General features: G+C 36.7%; 1 protein-coding gene across 4 annotated transcripts in view; it reads right to left on the bottom strand.

The window, feature by feature from the left end:
* LOC122790313 (keratin, type I cytoskeletal 18-like) overlaps positions 1-20,454 on the bottom strand; it is a 508,415-nt gene that overhangs the window by 219,775 nt on the left and 268,186 nt on the right. For all 4 annotated transcript variants that reach the window (XM_044057831.1, XM_044057834.1, XM_044057833.1 and 1 more), the window contains exon 10: positions 12,118-12,165. In XM_044057831.1, the coding sequence (XP_043913766.1) occupies positions 12,118-12,165 (48 nt within the window). The remainder of the gene's footprint in view (positions 1-12,117; positions 12,166-20,454) is intronic.

Here is a 20,454-nt window from a genome sequence, read left to right as displayed (position 1 = left end):
GATGAAAGCTCTTAGCTAACTTCAATTAACTACATTTCAGCTGTTTTACTTTTTGAATTTGGAGATTGTGGTTCAGCTATACTTGTATATAGTTGTGGGTTTTGGTGTCTTTTCTGCACAAGTTTTCTGTTGGTGGTTTTGAATTTACCTATGAATCTATTAAAGACCTATTTGTTTTCTTGTCTAGGATTGTCATAAGAAAGTGAATTGCATCAATGGACTTGTCTATCAGGGTCCTGGTTACAGTTACAGCACAAGCTTTGGTCTTGTATAAGCCTGTCCCATCCTACAAGTTTTGTTAGTTAAAGTAATTTCCAGTGATGTAACTGCATTGCTTCTCACCATACCTGCTGAGCACAGACATCTCGGTTACAACATCTGTAATGTGAGGTATAACTGTAGTCATAGCAACCAGTCATTTACATTATATTCTTATCTTACTGTACTACGTTTTCTCTAGGCAAAAGCTATCTTATTTTTTTTCTCTCTGCATTTGAAGATCGACTGCTGCTGACATATCTTCTTGTCCATCGGATCTACTGACACACCTGATGCCCCTGGACTTACCCTTCCCTCATGCTTAGGGCCAGTGAGGAGACTGAGGCATTCTGGTGTGGTGCCATATTACTACCAGGCATTTTCCCACTTCATTTCCAAACTCCCTGTTTCCCCTTTGCACATGTCTGAAATTTCTTATGGGCGGATGTGTAATAGGGACATGCTGAATATCATCCCACCTCTGTGGCGACTTAGCCAATGCCCCCCCCTCCCATGTATTCATTTCAGAACATGTCCCTTATGTGACTCTAGCCTTCAACAGGGATCTAATGCCAGGAGAACGTGGGCACATACCATCTCTCTAGGATAGACATAGCCATCTTTCCCCAGCAGCGCCTGAGACACCTGGGCTGCTAATTGAACCTGGGTTGTCATGGAGTGTCAGGGAGAAGTTATTGTAATGAGCCCTAGAAGCATAAACTACAGAACATCAGCTTCACAAGATTACAGCTCCTCAGTCATATACATCACTGTCATCCCTCATGGTTAGGTTGAAGAACACTTCGTTTTTCTGGAGAGAGCTTGTGTAATGCTTGGTCTTTTGACTCCTGCCAGGATGTGCACACAACCAATCTACTTGATATGTCCACATTTGATATACTAATCCTATTGGAAGGAAAACAGACTTGGAGACAGAATAGGGAGTGACATAATTTTCTTTGTTAAACAAAGTGGTTCATGCTGTTTTGTTGCAGATGTCCAATCAGGGGATGAAAATCATTGTATGTGACTTGTTACTTGTAGTTAAGACAAATTTGGTGGTCATATTTTTTTATTTTTACATTTGTTTACTGGGAAAATCCAACTGGGACAGAGCCCATTTTCATTAGAGGCCTGGGGAGAAACACTCCAGACACATGTCTTTAGAATGTGGGAGGAAGCCGGAGCACCCACAGGAAACCCACGTAACTGCAGGGGTGACATGCAGACTCCAGACAGAGGGCACTCCAGCTGAGAATCGAACTAGAGAACCTCTTGCTGTGAGGTGACCACGCTAACTGCTGCACCAATGCAATGTGAAGGTATATCTATCTCTTTGCTGTCTGTCCTTACTAGTCATACTCAGAATATTGCAGCCACTGCTGAACTACTTACCTCATAATGCTACAAGTTGCTATATGGCCTTTATTTCAATACTCCTCCAGTCTCATTCCTAGATTCCTGAGGAAATTAAGCTAATTTACCTGGTAAATGAGTTGACATATCTAAGTTCCAAACTACCAGACATTGCAGCTGCTAAGAAGCAGATCACATGACAAATGTGTTTTTTCCCACCCCTCTGATTTGTTGACCACTCTATCATCCTCCTTGCATCCTCATTGAATAATTTAGTAATAGAATTAACTTAGTTCCAGACCTTATCTCCTGTAGGAGCCTCTCCTTGCCCTCTCAGTAATGTGTATCACGCTTGAACTTGGCATGCCATTCTCCTCGGGAAGAAGGTCACTGCTGCCATGGGAGATTGTTTTGTAATTTTAGTACTATTTAATACCCTCTACCAACATAGGGTAACAGCATAAGCAGACCAGAATTACCAAATAATTAAGGCAATGCCTAAAATTGTGAGTGAAAATTTTGAGGGCTAAGAATACCACAGCAGAAAGTGCTCCCTTTAAGCCTTCACTTTTCTCAAAGTATAGGTTAACTGAGTAGAGTGGCAATACCTATATCTGTTGCATTTCTTTTCCATTCTAGAATCAACCAGTTTTTCCATATTCATGTGTAACTGCTGCTGCGTGTTCTGCCTGCAGATCAGAAAGCAAATAAGGTGAGCCATATCACCATTTCTCAAAGGCTTCAAAGTATAAAATAAAAGAAAGGCAAACATTTTTCTAAACGCACTTGCTTTTTCCTAGATGATGACTTCAGTTAGAAGGCACATTTAACGGTGGGCTTTAATATGGTTCAAAACATTGTAATATTTGTGAATGCATTGCTCATTACTTGATAATTGGACTGGCATGTTCAGTAAAAAGATGACAGTACGTGTGAGTACTGTTTTTGCCATTGTTGGGTACTTTTCTCCATAGTTGTTTTATCTTGGGGTTAGTGTATTAGTTAATGGTGTGTGTGTGTGTGTGTGTGTGTGTGTGTGTGTGTGTGTGTGTGTGTGTGTGTGTGTGTGTGTGTGTGTGTGCGCGCGCTTCCATCCTGCAAAAAAACAATGTTTTCTTTTCACTCACTTTTAATGTGTTTATTTTTGAAGAAGTTAAATCAGTCAGAATACAGTTAATGGGTTGTGTGTTAACTCCTCAAAGGAGATCTGCTTCTTATGAACTAGACTATGACTATATTAGTAAATTGGTGAGTCATTCACTGTCAGGCACCAGAGATACAGGTAACTACATTTTAATAAGACATGACGGTATATATTTTATTGTAAAAATGTTATATTTTAAATAGATTGTTTATTTCTGACAGCTAGTTTTTACTACATAAAATGGAGTTGCACTATCACAGCCAGTTACTTAAAATGAATATTTTAAATAATTAGAATTTACTTCAAGCTGGTAACACCCAATCCACATAATTACCTCTTTTTTCATTTGGCTCAGGATCAATTTGCACATTGAGGTTGTAATGATGGAGTGTCCATCAATTGGAAGGAGTCTGTTGCTCTTTGTCTTAGCACACTAGACCAGCCATATGGACATACTGTGAAGCATTCATTTATATTAAGGAAATATATTTCAAAAGATTGCATAAACCTTGAAACATAAGTATATTTATTTTCGAATAACGAACTTCCTATATAAAGAATTACAGTTAAGAAGGTATGTATTTTCAGTTTACCACTATATCAAAATTAATCAGATTTTTAAATAAGCTTCATACAGCAAGGCATTGCAAGGAAATACAGTTGTTGACTATATATTGCTTTTTTTATTTTTATGTGTGTGTTTTATCTGTTTTTTCCTTTTCTAAAAGGGGATGCTATTATTTTGATTAATGAGCTTCTATTATCACTGTATCTACAGAATTACATCCCAAAATTGTGCAGTTTCAGTTAATAGTCTTGCTATATTAAGCTTAATAACATTTCTAAACATAGATGAAAATTAACTGATCAGATTTTTTTTTTGTAAGTAAAGCACCGTTCACTTTTGTGAACTCAAAAGAAGTCATGGCTGTATATTTAGTGGACTCATTTACTGAACTACTCTGTTTGAAAGTCAGACACCACGTAAGTAAATATCTAGCAATAAATATATGATTGTTAAGGCAGTACAGTTCAGTGGAGAACAGGCAAGCACAGTTGACTGAGGATACTAGAATATCATCTGTAGTCACGTCACTTGGGGGTGGGGTATTCCAGGCGGAGCAGCAGATATTGTCCAGTAGAGAACAGAAGGCATCACTACTTAATAGCAAAAAGCTGCCATTAACTAAAAACAGAATTAATTCTGTTGTGAGAGAGGAAGGGCAGCTGTGTACTGCATGTCAGAATTCACAATGTCACTGCCTGATTGAGTGCAGAACATAACAAAAAGGAACTTTCTGTGATCCTTGTCCTAAGAACTAAGTAGCAGGGAGACAGGTATCTACCAACTTTTGTTGGGATCCCTGATTTAACTTGACAGACATGCCGTACTGGACAACTATGGCAGAAAAGCGTTAATAGGCTCAGTGGGAGGAAATACTGTTGTGGCCAGTTAGACCTGGCCAGACCCAACAGCAGGACAATTTAAAACTGCCAAAGAAGCAAACTTGGAAAAGAAATTCAGTCCTTTGCAAGTAAATATGGATCTGATCAATGGAAGTTCTAAAACTGTTTTAGTAAATATTTAGTTGTACGTTGTTTAGTTTTGGTGGTGCAGATTGCCATCACAGCTAAGGAATTCACTAGCTGTTCATATTAAATTTCATATTGCTGCTTTACAGTCTGATCCTAGAGGTCTGTAGATACAGTAAAAATGGATATAGCTTTATCATAAATGATGAGAATTTATAGGGGTTTAAGTACTTTAATGTTATAAGTGATTTGTTACTTAAGTGTTGTCATTAAATGAAAAACTTCTATACCTGTTGCATGTCCTAGTAGTAATTGTTTTACATTCCTTAGGGTCGTCCTGTAAATTACATAATCCATTTGCAAACTATAAGTCTGTTAAAATTTAAATCATATAAAATTGCACACTGTTGCATACAGTGTGATATGCTAATGTCCTGTTCTGCAGCATCTCAGACTCCAGTGTATTTACAGTCCTGTTTATGATCCACATATATCTAACTGGGGTGCCTTCTGTGCGGAGTCTGCATGTCCTCCCTGTGGTCACGTGGGTTTCCTCCAGGTGCTCTGGTTTCCTCCCACATCCCAAAGACATGCTGTAGGTGGATTGGACACTCTAAATTGGCCCTAAGTGTGAGTGTGTGCCTTCTGTGGAAGGTTGGGCGCCAGGCTGGCAACTCGACACCGTAAAACTCCACTGCCAATCATGAGCGGACAGGTGATCCGCTGTGGTGACCCCTAACTGGGAAAAAGCTGAAAAGAAGAAGAAGATATATCTAACATTAAAACGTAGTTAGGTAGACAATTCAAAGACCAGTGCACGCATATGTATAATTCAGTTACAGGTCCTTCTCTGTTCATGTTATATATATGCCGCAGGACATGCATCTACAAAATTCAGAATGTTTCAGATTTCTTTTACAATTAGTTTCAAATAAGTATGTCCTGTATAAGGTGGAAATGAAATGACATTCTAGTATAAGATGCAAATGGTATAAATAAATGTCTATTTAGTAATAATAATAATAATTAATAATATAATGATAATAATCCCAGTGAGGAAGTCCATAATGCGTTATTGTGCTGCAACACTCACCCTTGTATACTTGGAGGCCTTGACTGTGATTCATGCAGCATCCTACATGTGGTAGTCATTATTCCAGTTTAACGCACCTTGTTGCATGATTCTTGGTAAAAGACAGTGTGCATTATTTAGTATCTATTTATATTGCAGAAGAGTGTGCAGTGAAACATTTAAATGCAGAGCACTGAGCTTCTTTGCACACTTCTTCAGTTTCTCTGTGACAAAAGCATAATGCCCTATATTACAAAACTGGATGGCTTGGTATGTATGTGACTTTTGGGCTAAAGTGTAACAGGGGATGTGTTTTTAGCTGCTAGAGTGACACATATAAACTTTCAGGGTATGCATGGCTTACAATGGACTGAGACACTCATAAATTTCCTTTTACTTTTGAAAACTGCATACTGTAAGCAAAATAATACTGCATTTCACTATATCTTTACAGTCACCAGTTAGTTTCTGTCAGTGCATTCAGTGTATCTGAATTCAGGCAAACACATTTCATCTTATTATGACTTTAAAGTCTTGTGCTTAACCCTTAGCAGAAAATATACTGTAGTGGGAATATCAGACCCTGTTAGTCTGGTTTGCATGCCTCTGTCCACTACAGGCTGTCCATGTGCTTTGAAATTTGCATGTGGAAAGGAGCCAGAACATGCAGCTAGCAATGCTGGTCCATAACAGAAGGACAGACTTTTCAGATTACCTCTGTGGTTTGTCTACATTACCATAACTACAAGACTAGTTATTCTAATAAGTAAGTTACTTATCCTAGGAATGTATCCAGGGAATCTGACAAATAAAATGGCCAACAATCGAAAAACAGCTCCCCTGAACGAAACACCACGATCCACAGTATCCAGTTCCTTTATTAAGTAAAGTACATAAGCAATAGGTTAAGCGCTTTCATCTACTCGACGTAGATTTCTTCAGAACAACTAACATACTCAGTACTACTCTTTAAATACTTTCTAAAAGACCGCCAAAAAAAACTAATTATCTAACCAATCAAGCATTCACTAAAATTTAAAAGCACAGAACAACAATCTCATTTTTATCATATAAACTGATGAATGATTATATAATTAAATAAAATTCATTAATATAATACTAAAACAGTTTTTCGATTGTTGGCTGTTTTAAGTTACTTATCCTGTAACTCTATGTTGCCGTTTCATCCCCACTGGGAATGATTAAGGTATAACAGATAGTTGTTACGTACACGGCAGATGCAGATGATGACTTCTTTTTCACATCATTCCAGAAATGAAACGGAACAAAATTAGTTACCTTAAGGCATATGGGTGTGCTTGTCAAACACTTAACAGATGTATACATCACTTCATCAGTGCATACTAAAAATGTGTCTTTGGTGCTATAAAAACATTAAAGAATTAAAATGTATAAATGTTGGCCATGTCGGTGACAGTTAAACCAAACTTTTGATGTAGTAACACATTAGTACTGTCTGTTTTCATAGATCCATAGATTACTAGGCTAATGACCAGGGGGCCTTTCCTAAACTAGCCAAGTTTTCCCAAAAGAATAATGATGCTCTGTACCTAAATAGGACATTGAGGGCCAGGCGTTTATAAGCTACCTCCCTGTAGCTACCTTTATATTTGTTTCAAATTTTCCTTTCTCTTTCTTTTCATGTGTTTGTACTAATGCATGACACTATAATTATGTTTATTTTTGAAATTTAATAAATATCACTAATGGGCAGCCACGGTGGTGCAGTGGTTAGCGGTGTCACCTCACAGCAAGAGGTTCTCCGGTTCGATCCTTGGCTGGGGTGCCTTCTGTGCGGAGTCTGCATGTCCTCCCTGTGGATGTGTGGGTTTCCTCCGGGTGCTCCGGTTTCCTCCCACATCCCAAAGACATACTGTAGGTGGATTGGGCACTCTAAATTGGCCCTAGGTGTGAGTGCATGCATGTGTGTCCCTTCAGTGGACGGCTGGCAACTCGACACCATAAAACTCCACTGCCAATCATGAGCGTACAGGTGATCCACTGTGGCGACCCCTCACCGGGGAAAAAAGCTGAAAGAAGAAGAAGAATAAATGTCACTAATAATTATTTACTGTGTGCTGTACTGAGGCCATAAATAGCTTGTTCTAAATCTCTGAAGCACATGCATTTAAACTGCTTGTGTAAATGTTGCTTGTGTTTCTTCATTCATTTAGATAATCCAGCAGTGACTTCAACACTGTTCTGTACATTGAAAGGATAGCCTCACCATCATTTTTTTTGTGGTGCCTAATGGTGCTGCACAGGAAGTACATGTTTTCTATGAATTTGTCCTCCAGACAGCAGTCCAATACATGCATACCTCTCAATTGTCAAGATGTTTCGACTATTCCTTACAGAATTTGTGGCTTTCTGGCAAATTATTGAAGACTTAAGTCACAAAATAATGACAAACATCTGAGTTTCAGACATATCCTTCAGAAAATGCATGCCAGTGCAAACCTGTTCTTCTAGCAAACTTTGAAGTTTGTAAGAGCAATAATGAAAATCTGTCCCTATTTTTGGACCTTTGTGCTACCACTAACCTTGACTGTTTCCAGATTTCATGTGCTAAGAGGTCGACAGGATACATGTGTGTTGACTATACCAGCTAGTGTAGGTCTCCTTAGAGTCCAGTACCAATACTCAGTTAATGAATGCCATATTAATCTTTATATCACCAGCATATAAGCTGATCTTGCCTTCTAAAGCCACTGAAACATCTGTGAGATGTATACTAAACAAGATTGGTCCCAGCACTTTGTAGTATACAATCCCTGTTGTGCACTCCTTTATAATATCACCTCACTCTTCTTGAACATAACAAAGCTGCCATTTTCTTTTTGTAAGTACACACACACACACACACACACACACACACACACACACACACACACACACACACACACACACACACACACACACACACACACGTTTTCTCAGGGTATAGCTAATGCCTCTCTTGTGTAAGTTAAATGTTCAATTTGTCCTTTTCATTCTTCCAACACATTCAGCTGAAAAAATACTATTCGCTACATGAACAACACATTTGATAGTTTGTGAGATTGTTCATTTAATTTCATATTCAGAGTTATTATTAGAGTACCTACATATTGAAAATATAATCATTGAAGTGGTTTGTACACAATCTTAAGGTTGACTACCCCGTGTTTTTCTACAACTATAATTTCCACTTGTGGCATCATAAAGGGAAATATATGTAAATATAAAAGTATGTATCCTGTAAAGAAGTATATGGACAGTTGTACTTCTGAGATATCAGCAGTAATAAGGCTTGACTATTATCACTACTTGCAAAGTCTCATCTGGGCATTGCATGTAGAGTGTTTAGTTTGAAAATAAACATAGGAAATACTACATTATTGAAAGTGTATAATGAAACAGTACATTTACTTCAACACAAATGCCTCTTTTTACTTGCCACAACTGCTTTGCTACATACGTTAAAATAATAATAGATTATTTTTCTTTATCATTGTGAGGTTACATTCATGCAGAAAAACTAGTTGGCTGCATGAATTAAAACAGGAACAACCATAGTACTGGATACATTTGAAAATAAAATGCAGTATATGGTATGTCTTAAAACAATACTGACTTGCTTTAGTTTGCAAAATTAATAATTTATGCCTGTATAATGTGTCATCATACCCTTTTGCTAGGTCTATTTGTGCTTTAATGACAAATGAGTTTTTTCAAATCTAATCTCTTTTGTATGATACTGTAGTCCCAAACAGCAGTTTCGTAATGACTGTAGTGCCACATTTTAATAATGACCCTTGTAAACTATATTACTGCTTTGGCTGGCGGTAGTCTATTTTTTTATTTACTAATAAGTTAAGATGGCCCTAACTGTACCTGGTAATTTTCACAGTTGTGTTTTGTTTGCACTATAGTTACATAACTAGCAGAAGTTGGCTTGTAACTCTCGGTTTCTTAGTTACCAGTATGAATTAGTTGGTATCTGAAGGCTGGAACTATTACTGCTTTGTATATTTAGTGGGACTAGGTAATGTTTTAGTGTGCAGTTTGGAATTGTATTTGCAAGTATGTTATACTGAATAAAATGTCATGTGCTTGAATATCATTGCTGTAATACTTGGTGCACATCAATAACTTTTAAGGTTGTATTTAAGATTTGGATTGAAGCTAAAACAGAACCTTTGGTTTTAGTCACAGTGAGGGTCAGGGCTAGGTTTAGCTTTAGAGTTACAGTTAGGGCTAGTTTAAAGGTTAGGTTTATGGTTCTAGTTATTTTGTGTGTGTGTGTGTGTGTGTGTGTGTGTGTGTATATATATATATATATATATATATAATGTATATGCATGTTAGGATTAGGGATGCAGTGAGATTAGGTAAGAGTTATGGTTAGTTTAATATATCCTTTTATCTTTTTACTTTTCTACGTTTAGATTTAGGTTTTGGGTTAGAATTAGGTTTTTGAGATAGATATAATGATTGAATTATGTGTAAGATTAGCTTTTCTAGGGTTAGAGTTATAGTTAGGGTTAAGAGGTTTGTGGAGTGTTTTTTTGTGCGTGTTTTAACAGTGGTAGATTGCCTTCCACAACAAAAATACTGTAGAACAGTTCATCTGGTTGTGCATGTGTTTGACAGCTAAGATGGATAGCATGTACTGCATTTTAAGGTGTGTGTTATTTTGTCTGTCACTAACTCAGCTGGTATTTGTTTATTTTTCTTCTCTCCTTTGCTCTCAACACTTTAGAGAGGATGTTATTAGGGTTTTAAGCCAGATCATCTGTGCTGTATCGATTGCAGCTGCAAACTGCAAGGCTACAAGTGGGTAACCTACTGTGTGCATCGCATAGAACAAAAAGAAGCAAAATTACACTGATGCATGTGTGTAACTTGTATGGCACAGAGTTGAGTACCAGTTTTTATATGTCTCTGTATCTAGATGATTTTTCTCTCTGACTAGTCACCATTTATGTATGTATATGTGTTTGTTTGCTAGGCTAGTGTTGGCCATTTTCTGACACAGCCCAGGTAAATTCATCACAGGTAATACAGAAGTAATAAGTAGAAAAAACAAATTATAATTTGTTTTGAAATAAACACAGCAACGTGAGCAGTGGTTGCATTGATGGAAAATAAAGGAATATGCTGTATATCATACAGGACATAAGCAACAAAGAGGAGACAACTGAAATATCATCTACACAATTTGTATTGATTTACTGGAGATATGTAACATGGTAGGACTAAGTAGGAAGAGGAGGAGGAGTATAAAGAAGTGGAGCTGGGTAGGTGATGTGATGTTCGTAGGTTCACAGGTATGTACTAGGCTATCGGCCCTGGGGCCTATATAAGCCTAGCCAACAAGGTTCCCTGGCTTTTGCCACCCAAGAAAATTATTTCCTGTGCCCCTATCAAGCAGAGCCACAGAAGTGATCCCTGGGGTGAATTTCCTATCTCCCATCCAATCATCAAGATTTTTCTTGAAGAGTGCTAATGAGGAGCTTTGTTTGATATAGATAGGCAGATTGTTCCAGAGTATGTGTGACATATATAATGTGTTGCCATTACTATGGAAGTCTCTCATGTCAGGTAAGATGTCATTTGGTAATATTAAGTGTCCGGGCTTGTGCAGACATGAGGCAAAATTACATCTTAGAGAAATTCTTTGTACTGACCAAACATAAACATTGTAGCCAGCTCTGTAGCACAGAAGAAGAAGGTCCTGACCGTGTTGCAGGTGACCCAACTTCGATTAGCGGGTCTGGTAATTAAAGAAAATGGCTGGAAAGGATAGAAATTAATGGCCATTTCCACAAACTCATCCTTGGGGGGAGGTGATTCTGATTTGCCACAAGGGTGATATCTGGCAGGAGCACTAGGTGTTGACTAATAAGCCAGGAAAATCTGTGCTGCCATTAGTGAATTTGCTTCATGCAGACAAGGAGAAATTGGCATGCAGAGGTATGCTTCCCTTTGGGATGTATAGAGTGTGAGCTCAGATTAGCATGCAAGGGGAAGGAGTTTACTCCCAATAGGAGAGGGTACTGCATTCCCAAGGACTAGCATTCCCCCATGACTCACTGCCTTCCATGTGACTTTCGCTGGGAAATAATGGTCTGATAGGGATTTCCAATCAGGAGTGAATGGATTATAGGGCTGTCTCATAGACCAGGAATTCCTGGCTTCTATTCTTCTGAAACCTGTGGGTCATCTGCATAAGGGTATACAACCCATTTGGCAAGGTCCTGGAAGGAAAAAGAAAGACAGCATGGTTCATACTTGTTTTATGAGCTGTGTGAACTGCAAATCTTTTTCAGTGTTTATTATTCTCTGTACAGCTCTACGTAGTGGGTATTTGTGTCATAGCATTGGTGTAATTGCATTGTTTAATCAGTAGGCTGCTTAGGATAGCACATGCTTCAGCAGGACTTAAAGTTCTATTAATTTAGGTGCTGTGGCTTTTCTTATCTGAACTGACTTCATCAATGATATTGAATGCCTGACTCATTTCAGTGCATGTTTACAGTGAAGTTATATGCAGAGCTAACCAGTTAGAGTCATTGCCATTAACTAGTCGTAGCATGACGGTTGATGAATAATGCCATAGACTCTCCATAAAACTTGCAAAATCCTCTTGCCAGTCTGTGCCAAATGTTCAGGTATTATGGTTATTTCAGTTACAAAATGTTCTTAATAATAGTTGGAGTCTGAATATACATGATGAAAAGATACATACTGTGTAGAAGCTTGTAGACTTGCTGTAGATCCCAACTCAGATTTCATTCTGGAAATAAAATAACATGATACTTTAGATCAACAGAAGTAAGGTAAAAACAATCTTGTTTCTTCTGTGAGTAATTCCTTGCAGTAAATGCCTACTAAAGTGAATTGGTCACTTTCTGAAATGGGTATAAGTAGCAAACTCTGGACATTTGATATATCCTCCGATTCATATACAACACCTGATTTTACATTTTGTGATGCAAAAAGTATGTAGTTTTGCATTTTATTTTATTGATGTGGACAGCCCCCTGAATTAATTTTACAGCTGAAAACCTCTGCCTTGACATCACAAAAGACTGAACCCCACATTGTTTCACTGTATAAGTTAAGGGAAAGGCCCTGAATTTCCATGATAATATGCTGACAGCAGTTCCCAACTTTATAGAAAGACAAGTTGTCATCTAGGTCTGGCAAGTGGCACTCATTTCATTGACATTCAATATATCTAATAATATAGAATACAATTACACCAGAATGTAAGTAAGAAGCTGTTTTTCTAAAGTTGATTTTTCTTACCCAAAATGTTTTGCAGATGTTTGTAAATCATTGCCTAATACCCACCATAATATCAATTTGTGGGTCTGATTATAGGAAAAGCTGAGTAAAAATTGGAACTAAAAAAAATCAAATAATACACTGTAATACTAAAAACAAACACCATCCATACTCGCAACATTGCAAAAGTATAATTTAATATTTAATAATATAATATTTTGAGTGCTTTCGTTGAAATCTTTCATACACATTTCAGAAAAAAGTAGATGTTTTCACAGTAATTTAGATATCATTCATGTGACATACACATGTTCAATAGGTCATTCACAATCAGACTAACAATAAAAATATTTAAAGAAACAGTAACATACTTTTGAAAAACTCTCCAGGACATGCTATCATTTTCTGAGAGAAGCTTTAAATAATAACATTTAAATATTAACATTTAATAATAACCATTTCAATTAAACCTGGAAGAGTCCCTTAATCGTAATTGTCATTTCTTTTCATTTTAAGGCATTATTTAAGTTTCCACCCCATAAGGTTTGAGGGATGTGATCCAAAACACTAAAACCGAACTTGTTGAAATTCATATGATATGCCATCCTTAGCCAAACCATTTTTAAAGTATGTATTTTTTTTATGTCGGCCAGATTTTTTTTTTTTGATACGTTCCCAAAATTTTATCTTCGTCTTACCTATATAAAACAGAAGCAAGTGCAACAATGAACTATATACACACAAATATATATGTACTGCTTTTTGATATAAAATATTTTTGGATTGTACTGGAGAGAGAAAATATTACCTCATTAATGTATTTACACACTTTACACTGCTTACAAGCTTGCAAACCTACAGAAATTTCTTCATAACTATTCGTGTCATTATCATTATGTTCAACTAAGTTCTAAAAAATCACTTGCTTCTTGTAGATGAACTGAGGGACATCTCCTACAATGTTCCCCAGATCAAATTTCCCAGTATAATCTTCCAGTCATCAATTATTATGTTTTTACTTTTGTTACTGTCCTAGCTCATAGATACACTAAAGCTTATCCTGTTTGAACTAACTTGTTTATTGTTAACCTTTTATGTTAAACCTCCTCTTAGAATTGGCATTAAATGGCTTTCCCTTTTCTTAATAACTTCATCTACCAAATCAAATAGTAAATCAGGTTTATATCATATGTCAATGATTAATTCCACCAGAAAATGAATTTCCTCTATAAAATCATCTTGTTTTGAACTTGGTCTTGAAACTTTCACTAGTTCTCCTTTTATAACATTTATTTTCATATTTATTTGTAAAATTAGGTTTTTGATAAAACTTACTATCATACCTTCATGCATTCTTGCCCAAAATGATTTAATGAACGTGATTGTTATGTGATTGATGTTTAAATTAATGTGAAAACATCTTCTGTTTTTTTTGATGATTGTGTGAAAAATTTGAACAAAAGCACTCAAAAATATTAAATTATACTTTTTCACTGTTGAGTACTTGATGCTTGACATGTACATATATGGTATATGATTTAAGTATTTTTGGATATTGTTTTAACACATTATAATCTTTAATAATGAAAAAGGAAAAGCCCTGTTTGCTGAGTGATGGAACAAACACAAAAGTCCAAAGTAAAAGAAAAAGAAAAAATGTTCCAAAACACTAAAACCAAGGAGAAGCCAAAATCCAATGAAAATCCAGGTAATAATCCAAATAAAGTTACACAGAAACCTTTATTGCATAGGTAAGTGCTTTCGCAACCTCTCCTGGATGCTTCCTGTGACCAAAACAAACATGCTTAAAAACAATCCCCATGGCAGAAGGAGAATATGTTGGCGCTCAATTGTTTGTCGATAGGACTGATGGGGATGTGAGCTGTCAAAGCTTTCTACAACTATTGAAATTGGATTCAAATCCATTACTAACTGGTGAGTTTCCATCTCAGAATATGACAAGGATGATAATCAGGAACGGATTGATGTGAGGCAATAGTTACGAGCACTAGAGAATGATTTATATAGACTGAAAAGACTGCAGCTTCAGAGATTTCACATGAAAGCCAGTGTTAAATTTAAAGTAGTACCCAGGGGTTTACGAGTATGCCCTCATATGGTACTCTTTATCCAGAACTGCTAGTGAAATGGCAGCAGATAAATATTGACACTAGCATTAAATACATGCAGTTGATTATAGACTTTTGTCTGTCATGAAATAAAACAAAGGCAAGAATTGCTGAATAAAAATTCTCATGACAGTTTTATAGATTCCCATTTGTCTGAATTGACAGATCAAGTCAGCTCCTATGAATGGAGATTATTACAGACGAAGCAGAAAAAGTTAGAGGAATTTAACTGATTTTCAGAAAGGGAATGTCTTCTCGTGGCCCAGGGAACCTAGAGCAGACATAGCCCATGCTGAAAAGGATGCTGTAAAAAGCATTAACAATAACGTCATGAATGGTAAAGAGCAGCGGCTCACCATGCCACAGCAGAATGTTGGAAGTTTGGTAGTGACTGCATCCACTTCGACTACTGATGGGTTTACCAACTCCCTTGACATTACTACAGTTAAACATACTGAAAGACGAGTGAATGGCTCCGACAATACACCACTTATTCCAGATTCTGAACAAGTGGTGAGACGGAAGGAGGTCACAACCAATAAAGAAACTACAGTGGGGGGTGTGGAATCATCCATTAACCATGAACGATCGTTCCCGGCTTTACCCCTCCCTTTTCATGTACGCTCAAAGAGTGCCCTGGAAGTTGAAACAGAGGGCAGAAAATTCAAAAGGAAACACTCGACAGGGGAAGGACAGGTACAGACACTGAAAAAAATGTGGCAAACAACCTAGTTTGCAATATTTCCATGCGGCAACTAGATGAAGATGAGGTGAAAGTGTTAAACAAGGGCTTGAGCTTCATACCCTCCGTGCAAGCGGATTTACCAAGTGTGTTGATTGAACTGAGATTGTTTGCATGTAATGTTTCCCTGAAAATGATATATTATGTAAGTACTGAAAATCTGGATGTTGATCCTTTTAAAACACCAAGTATTTTTACACCCACTCTACCACTGAGTGTTGGAGTGTTTATTAAAGCATGTGAGAATGACTTATATACTGCTCTTAGATCCGACTGCAGAGATAAGAGGTTTTACAACATGATGTTAAATGAGAGACGAGCATTGACTTGGCTTCGTAATGATGGGGATATAATTATTAAGCCTGCTGACAAAGGGCACCAGATAGTAGTGATGGACAAATTGTTCTATTCAGAACCTTGAATAATATGTTGGATTGTGAGAATACATATAAATTACTTGAAGTAACAGAGGTAAAATCAATAATTGAGAACTATAAACTGCAAATTGAGAATTGCTATTTAGAGCATGCTATACCTGAATGTCTGTATAAATATTTTATTATTGACGTACCTGTTATTCCCAGTTTTAATGGACTTCCTAAGGTCCATAAGAATAAACTGAGACCACCATTCAGACCCATCGTTTCAGGATCTGGATGGATTACTGAGCCAGCATCTGTTTATCTGGAAAAGCAATTGAGACCCATGATTTCTAAACATTGTTCAATATTGAGAGATTCTGAGCATTTTTTTAAATATTTTTATGCCTTTCTAAGCAGCTACAAGGCAACTTGGAAAGAACTTTTGGTTACCTTGGATGTAGTATCCCTTTTCACCAGCATTCCCAATGAGGTAGGAATATGCTATGTAAGGGAGTTCTTGATGAAAGATGCCACAATAGCTGTAGAAAAGATTGATTTAATTTGCTTCCTACTTGAATTAATTTTAGAATTTAATGTTTTCACATTTGAAGCAAGGTATTTTTTGCAAACATCAGGGGTGGCCATGGGGACCCCAACAGCTAACAGTTATGCAAACATAGTAATGGCCCAGTGGGAACAATACTTCATGATGAATAATGATTTCAGTAGGACTATATTATTTTTCCAGCATTTTGTGGATGATTTATTTCTTCTATGGGGTGATACTGAAGAAAGGTTACATGAGTTTACTGAACATCTGAATAATAGTACGGAATTTTTGAACTTTACTGTTAATAGTTCTAGGACTAGCGTTGACTTCTTGGATCTGAAAGTAATAAGGGAAACAACAACAACTGGAAAGATATAAACTAGCCTGCATAGGAAAGAATGTTACCATAACAGTTATGTTCACCATACAAGTATGCATCCACCCCACATCTTTAAGAATGTTGTTAAGAATCAGGCTGTGCGCATGTCTAGGTTACATGCCAGGAACCAGGATTTTGAGACCAGTTTGGCAACTTTGAGGGATGAGTTTGCAGTGAGAGGTTACCCCAAAAAAAAAGATAGAGGAGGCTTGTCAAACAGCCAAAAGTCAGAGAGACACTATAGGGAAACCATACTTATCCAGTCCAGCTAGAGATAATCTGACCTCTGAGAAAAGGACAGGTAGCACACACGTTTTGAGCTGTAACATGACACATTCAACAGATACACATCTGATTAAGAATATACTGTATAGGAATTGGCATATTCTAGGTACAGATGATCAGGTCAGTAAGATAGTAGGTGATAGGCCGAAGTTTACATATAAAAACAGTAAATTACTCAGAGGAATGCTCTGCTATAAAGAAAGGATGGAACATCCCCCTCTGGTGACCTATGGGACAGTGAGATGCAACAAGTGTGCATTCTGTCAGTACATTGAAACCAACAGATTATTTTTACACCCCATAACATGGAAATCATATAAATTTATTGCCATGGGGGACTGTCAAACTAAGGATGTGATATATTTAGCCCACTGTGTATGCTGTGACGCATTCTATGTTGGGAAAACCAACAGACGCCTCAGAGAATGGATACGGGATCACTTCTACTGTTTTAGGAGAGGGCAGGAACATAGTGCAATAGCCAAGCATATGTTGCAGCAGGGGGAGAACCATTATTTTAATTTCTGCACTATAGACAATTTAGTAGAAAATATGAGAGGTGGGGATTTAAGTAATAGAACTGAACAGAAAGAACTTAGATGGATTTTGACACTGGCTGCACATAAATCACCAGGGCTGAATGATTATATATCCCTTAAACCTGTTCTGAAGAACAGGAAATTTAGGAAGAAAGTAGTATGAAGCAATCTGCTGTGCTCTGGAATTAGGGTTATGTTTCAAACAGGACATGCAAGCATGCTTTACAGTGTTTTTAGGCTTTTTACACACATTTTTATATATTTTTTATATACACTTTTTATGTGTTTTTTATACATGTATTTTTAGATGCATTTTCTACATATATGTTTTTATCTGATTTAAGAGTATGTATCTCTTTGAATCTAGAAAGCATTGGAGTCTTGTATTCTCCACGGGGATTGGTGGGTCTTGTGTGATGTGTATTATAAAAAGGGGATTGTTTTTAAACATGTTTGTTTTGGTCTGAGGAAGCAACCAGGAGAGGTTGCAAAAGCACTTGCCTATGCAATAAAGGTTTCTGTGGAACTTTATTTGGATTCTTACTTGGATTTTCATTGGATTTTGGCTTCTCCTTTGTTTTAGTGTTTGGAACATTTTTTCTTTTACATTATAATCTTTGTTTATTTTTTTGCAAAATCACTTTCAATGTTAACATGAGGATTATGACTGGAAATGAAATTAATTGTAAAGCAAAGATGCTTCAGTGAGTGACAAATATATTTTAGTATGCTTGCCAGTAGGTACACAGTTTAATGCCATAGCCATTGATATGCTCAACACAGTATCAATCTGTTAGTATCATTATATTTGTCAGGAAGATACTGCCCCCAGTGTACATAATCAAAGGTCCTGTCTACTTACATTTGCTTCATATAACTTTCATCTTTTACCTTTCACTTGTTAATGGCATGTCAACATTCTCTTGGAAGGTAAAAAAGCCCACTGTAGTCTTCAAGAAAACTGACCCAATGTTACAGTCCAGTTATAGACCTTGATATTCTTCTGCCCCTGTCAAAATGTTTCAAATGACTGGTTGCATAGTAAATAAAGACTCCCATATTTGTCTGATAACCTTCTTTTTTATGTTCAACAAGGTCAATGTGCTACACAAAATGCACAACTGTTACTTCTCATGTTCACTTCAAGTTTGCAGTTGAGAATAGACAATTTATTTTAACATTGTCACTGCTGGAACTGCATAATTTTAGTTATCTCATTAACTAAGAACAATCTGCAAAATTTCCATCCATTTTCCATTACCCTGTCTCTTTCCAGCAGTTTAACTTGATGTTGCTTAACAGCCATTTCTCAGACCGTTTCTTTTCAAACTTCTTTGTAGTTAATGACATGTTTTCACTTCCAGATTGTCTACCCTTACCAAATTTATGTTGTTAGGTTATTTTTTTTAATTTAATAATAATAAGACCAGATTGTGCAATATTAATCGTTGCAGTAATAATGTTGTGTATGCTGTTCATTGTTAATGTGGCGCAGAGCTATTTTGGGGAAACTGAAGTAAATATTTCCTTTAGGTTAAAAGAACACTGTAGGGACATTAATATAAGAACTTAAAAAGTCTGTTGACAGAACATTCTTAAATTGTCAAAATGGTGATTTTAGAAACATTAAGGCAGGAATCGTGCATGCATATAGGATAGATGAAAGTATTAAGAATATTTTGCATTTTAAAGAAATGTGTTTTAATTTACAGTAATATACACAACATCCATTTAGTATTAATTGGGAATTGAATTGGTCTGTTGTAGTCTAATTCAGTTGTCTTTTACTGGCTGCTTGTATCTACTGTGGGAGGGAGGGTTCTGTATGTATTCTGTCTGCTTTATAATATATATTATTTCTGTTGAAGGTGATCTTTTGCCAAGACTGTAGAAGAAATTATTAAAGTTGTGTGCCATTGAAAAGTGCTATTTTTTATGGTTGAAAATGGTATTGTACAAAATGGCACTGATACTTTTTGTTATAGTAACAAGAACAAGTTGGTGTGAATGTTTTGCTAATTAAGCCAGTTTGTTCCACCCTCTGTGAATCCTTACTAGTGTGCACTACTCTGTCCATGAATATTGGCATGGACCTTGCACTTCAAGGAGAAGTGAAGCGTGTGATCTGAATACTTCTGCATAAGGCATATGTTCAGAATAGTGCCATGGTATAGCACTGCAGTGATGTGCCTAGTCTTGTGGTGGAGTACTACAGCCATATCAGAGCACCGAGGTATAATAGTATGCTTCGTGACACACAATTCTGAAGCCTGCATCGTTATACATGTGTCTATAATTTTGTTCATAAATTGAGCTGACTGAGTTGTCATGGATACTTCAGGCAGTGAGGAATTCAAGACAATCATAACCATTCTTCCTCAAATTGTTACTGTGCCTTATCTTCCAAGCTAACTAACTAAATTTTTGTTTTCAGTATAAATAATGATTGCCTAATTCTGCCATCTTATTTCACACATCAGCTACTAACTGCTCCAAATACAGCACAGCTTCATAATGCTCCTTCAAAAACTCACTGGAATCATTATTGAAGGGTTCTGGTAGCTTCACATTATTATATGGAGTCAAAACACCAGTTTCATCAGACGAGTTACTGCTTCTGTAGTCCCATCAGTCCCCCCGCTGCCTGAATTAGTCTTCATCACTTGCTGACATTTTCCGTCATCACTAACAGAACATGTAACTTTAGGCAACTGCTCCTGCACAGCTGTGTTGGTTTCAACACGTTTTTCTCAGTTTACTATCACATATTTGATTGTCATTTAGGCGATCGAATATGTGCGAAAATCAT

The sequence above is a fragment of the Protopterus annectens genome, chromosome 16.part0 (genome assembly GCF_019279795.1).
Source record: "Protopterus annectens isolate FY-2018-M chromosome 16.part0, PAN1.0, whole genome shotgun sequence".
Lineage (NCBI taxonomy): Eukaryota > Metazoa > Chordata > Ceratodontiformes > Protopteridae > Protopterus > Protopterus annectens.
Note: the sequence above shows the minus strand (reverse complement) of the source record. Positions and strands in the feature narration are given on the sequence as shown.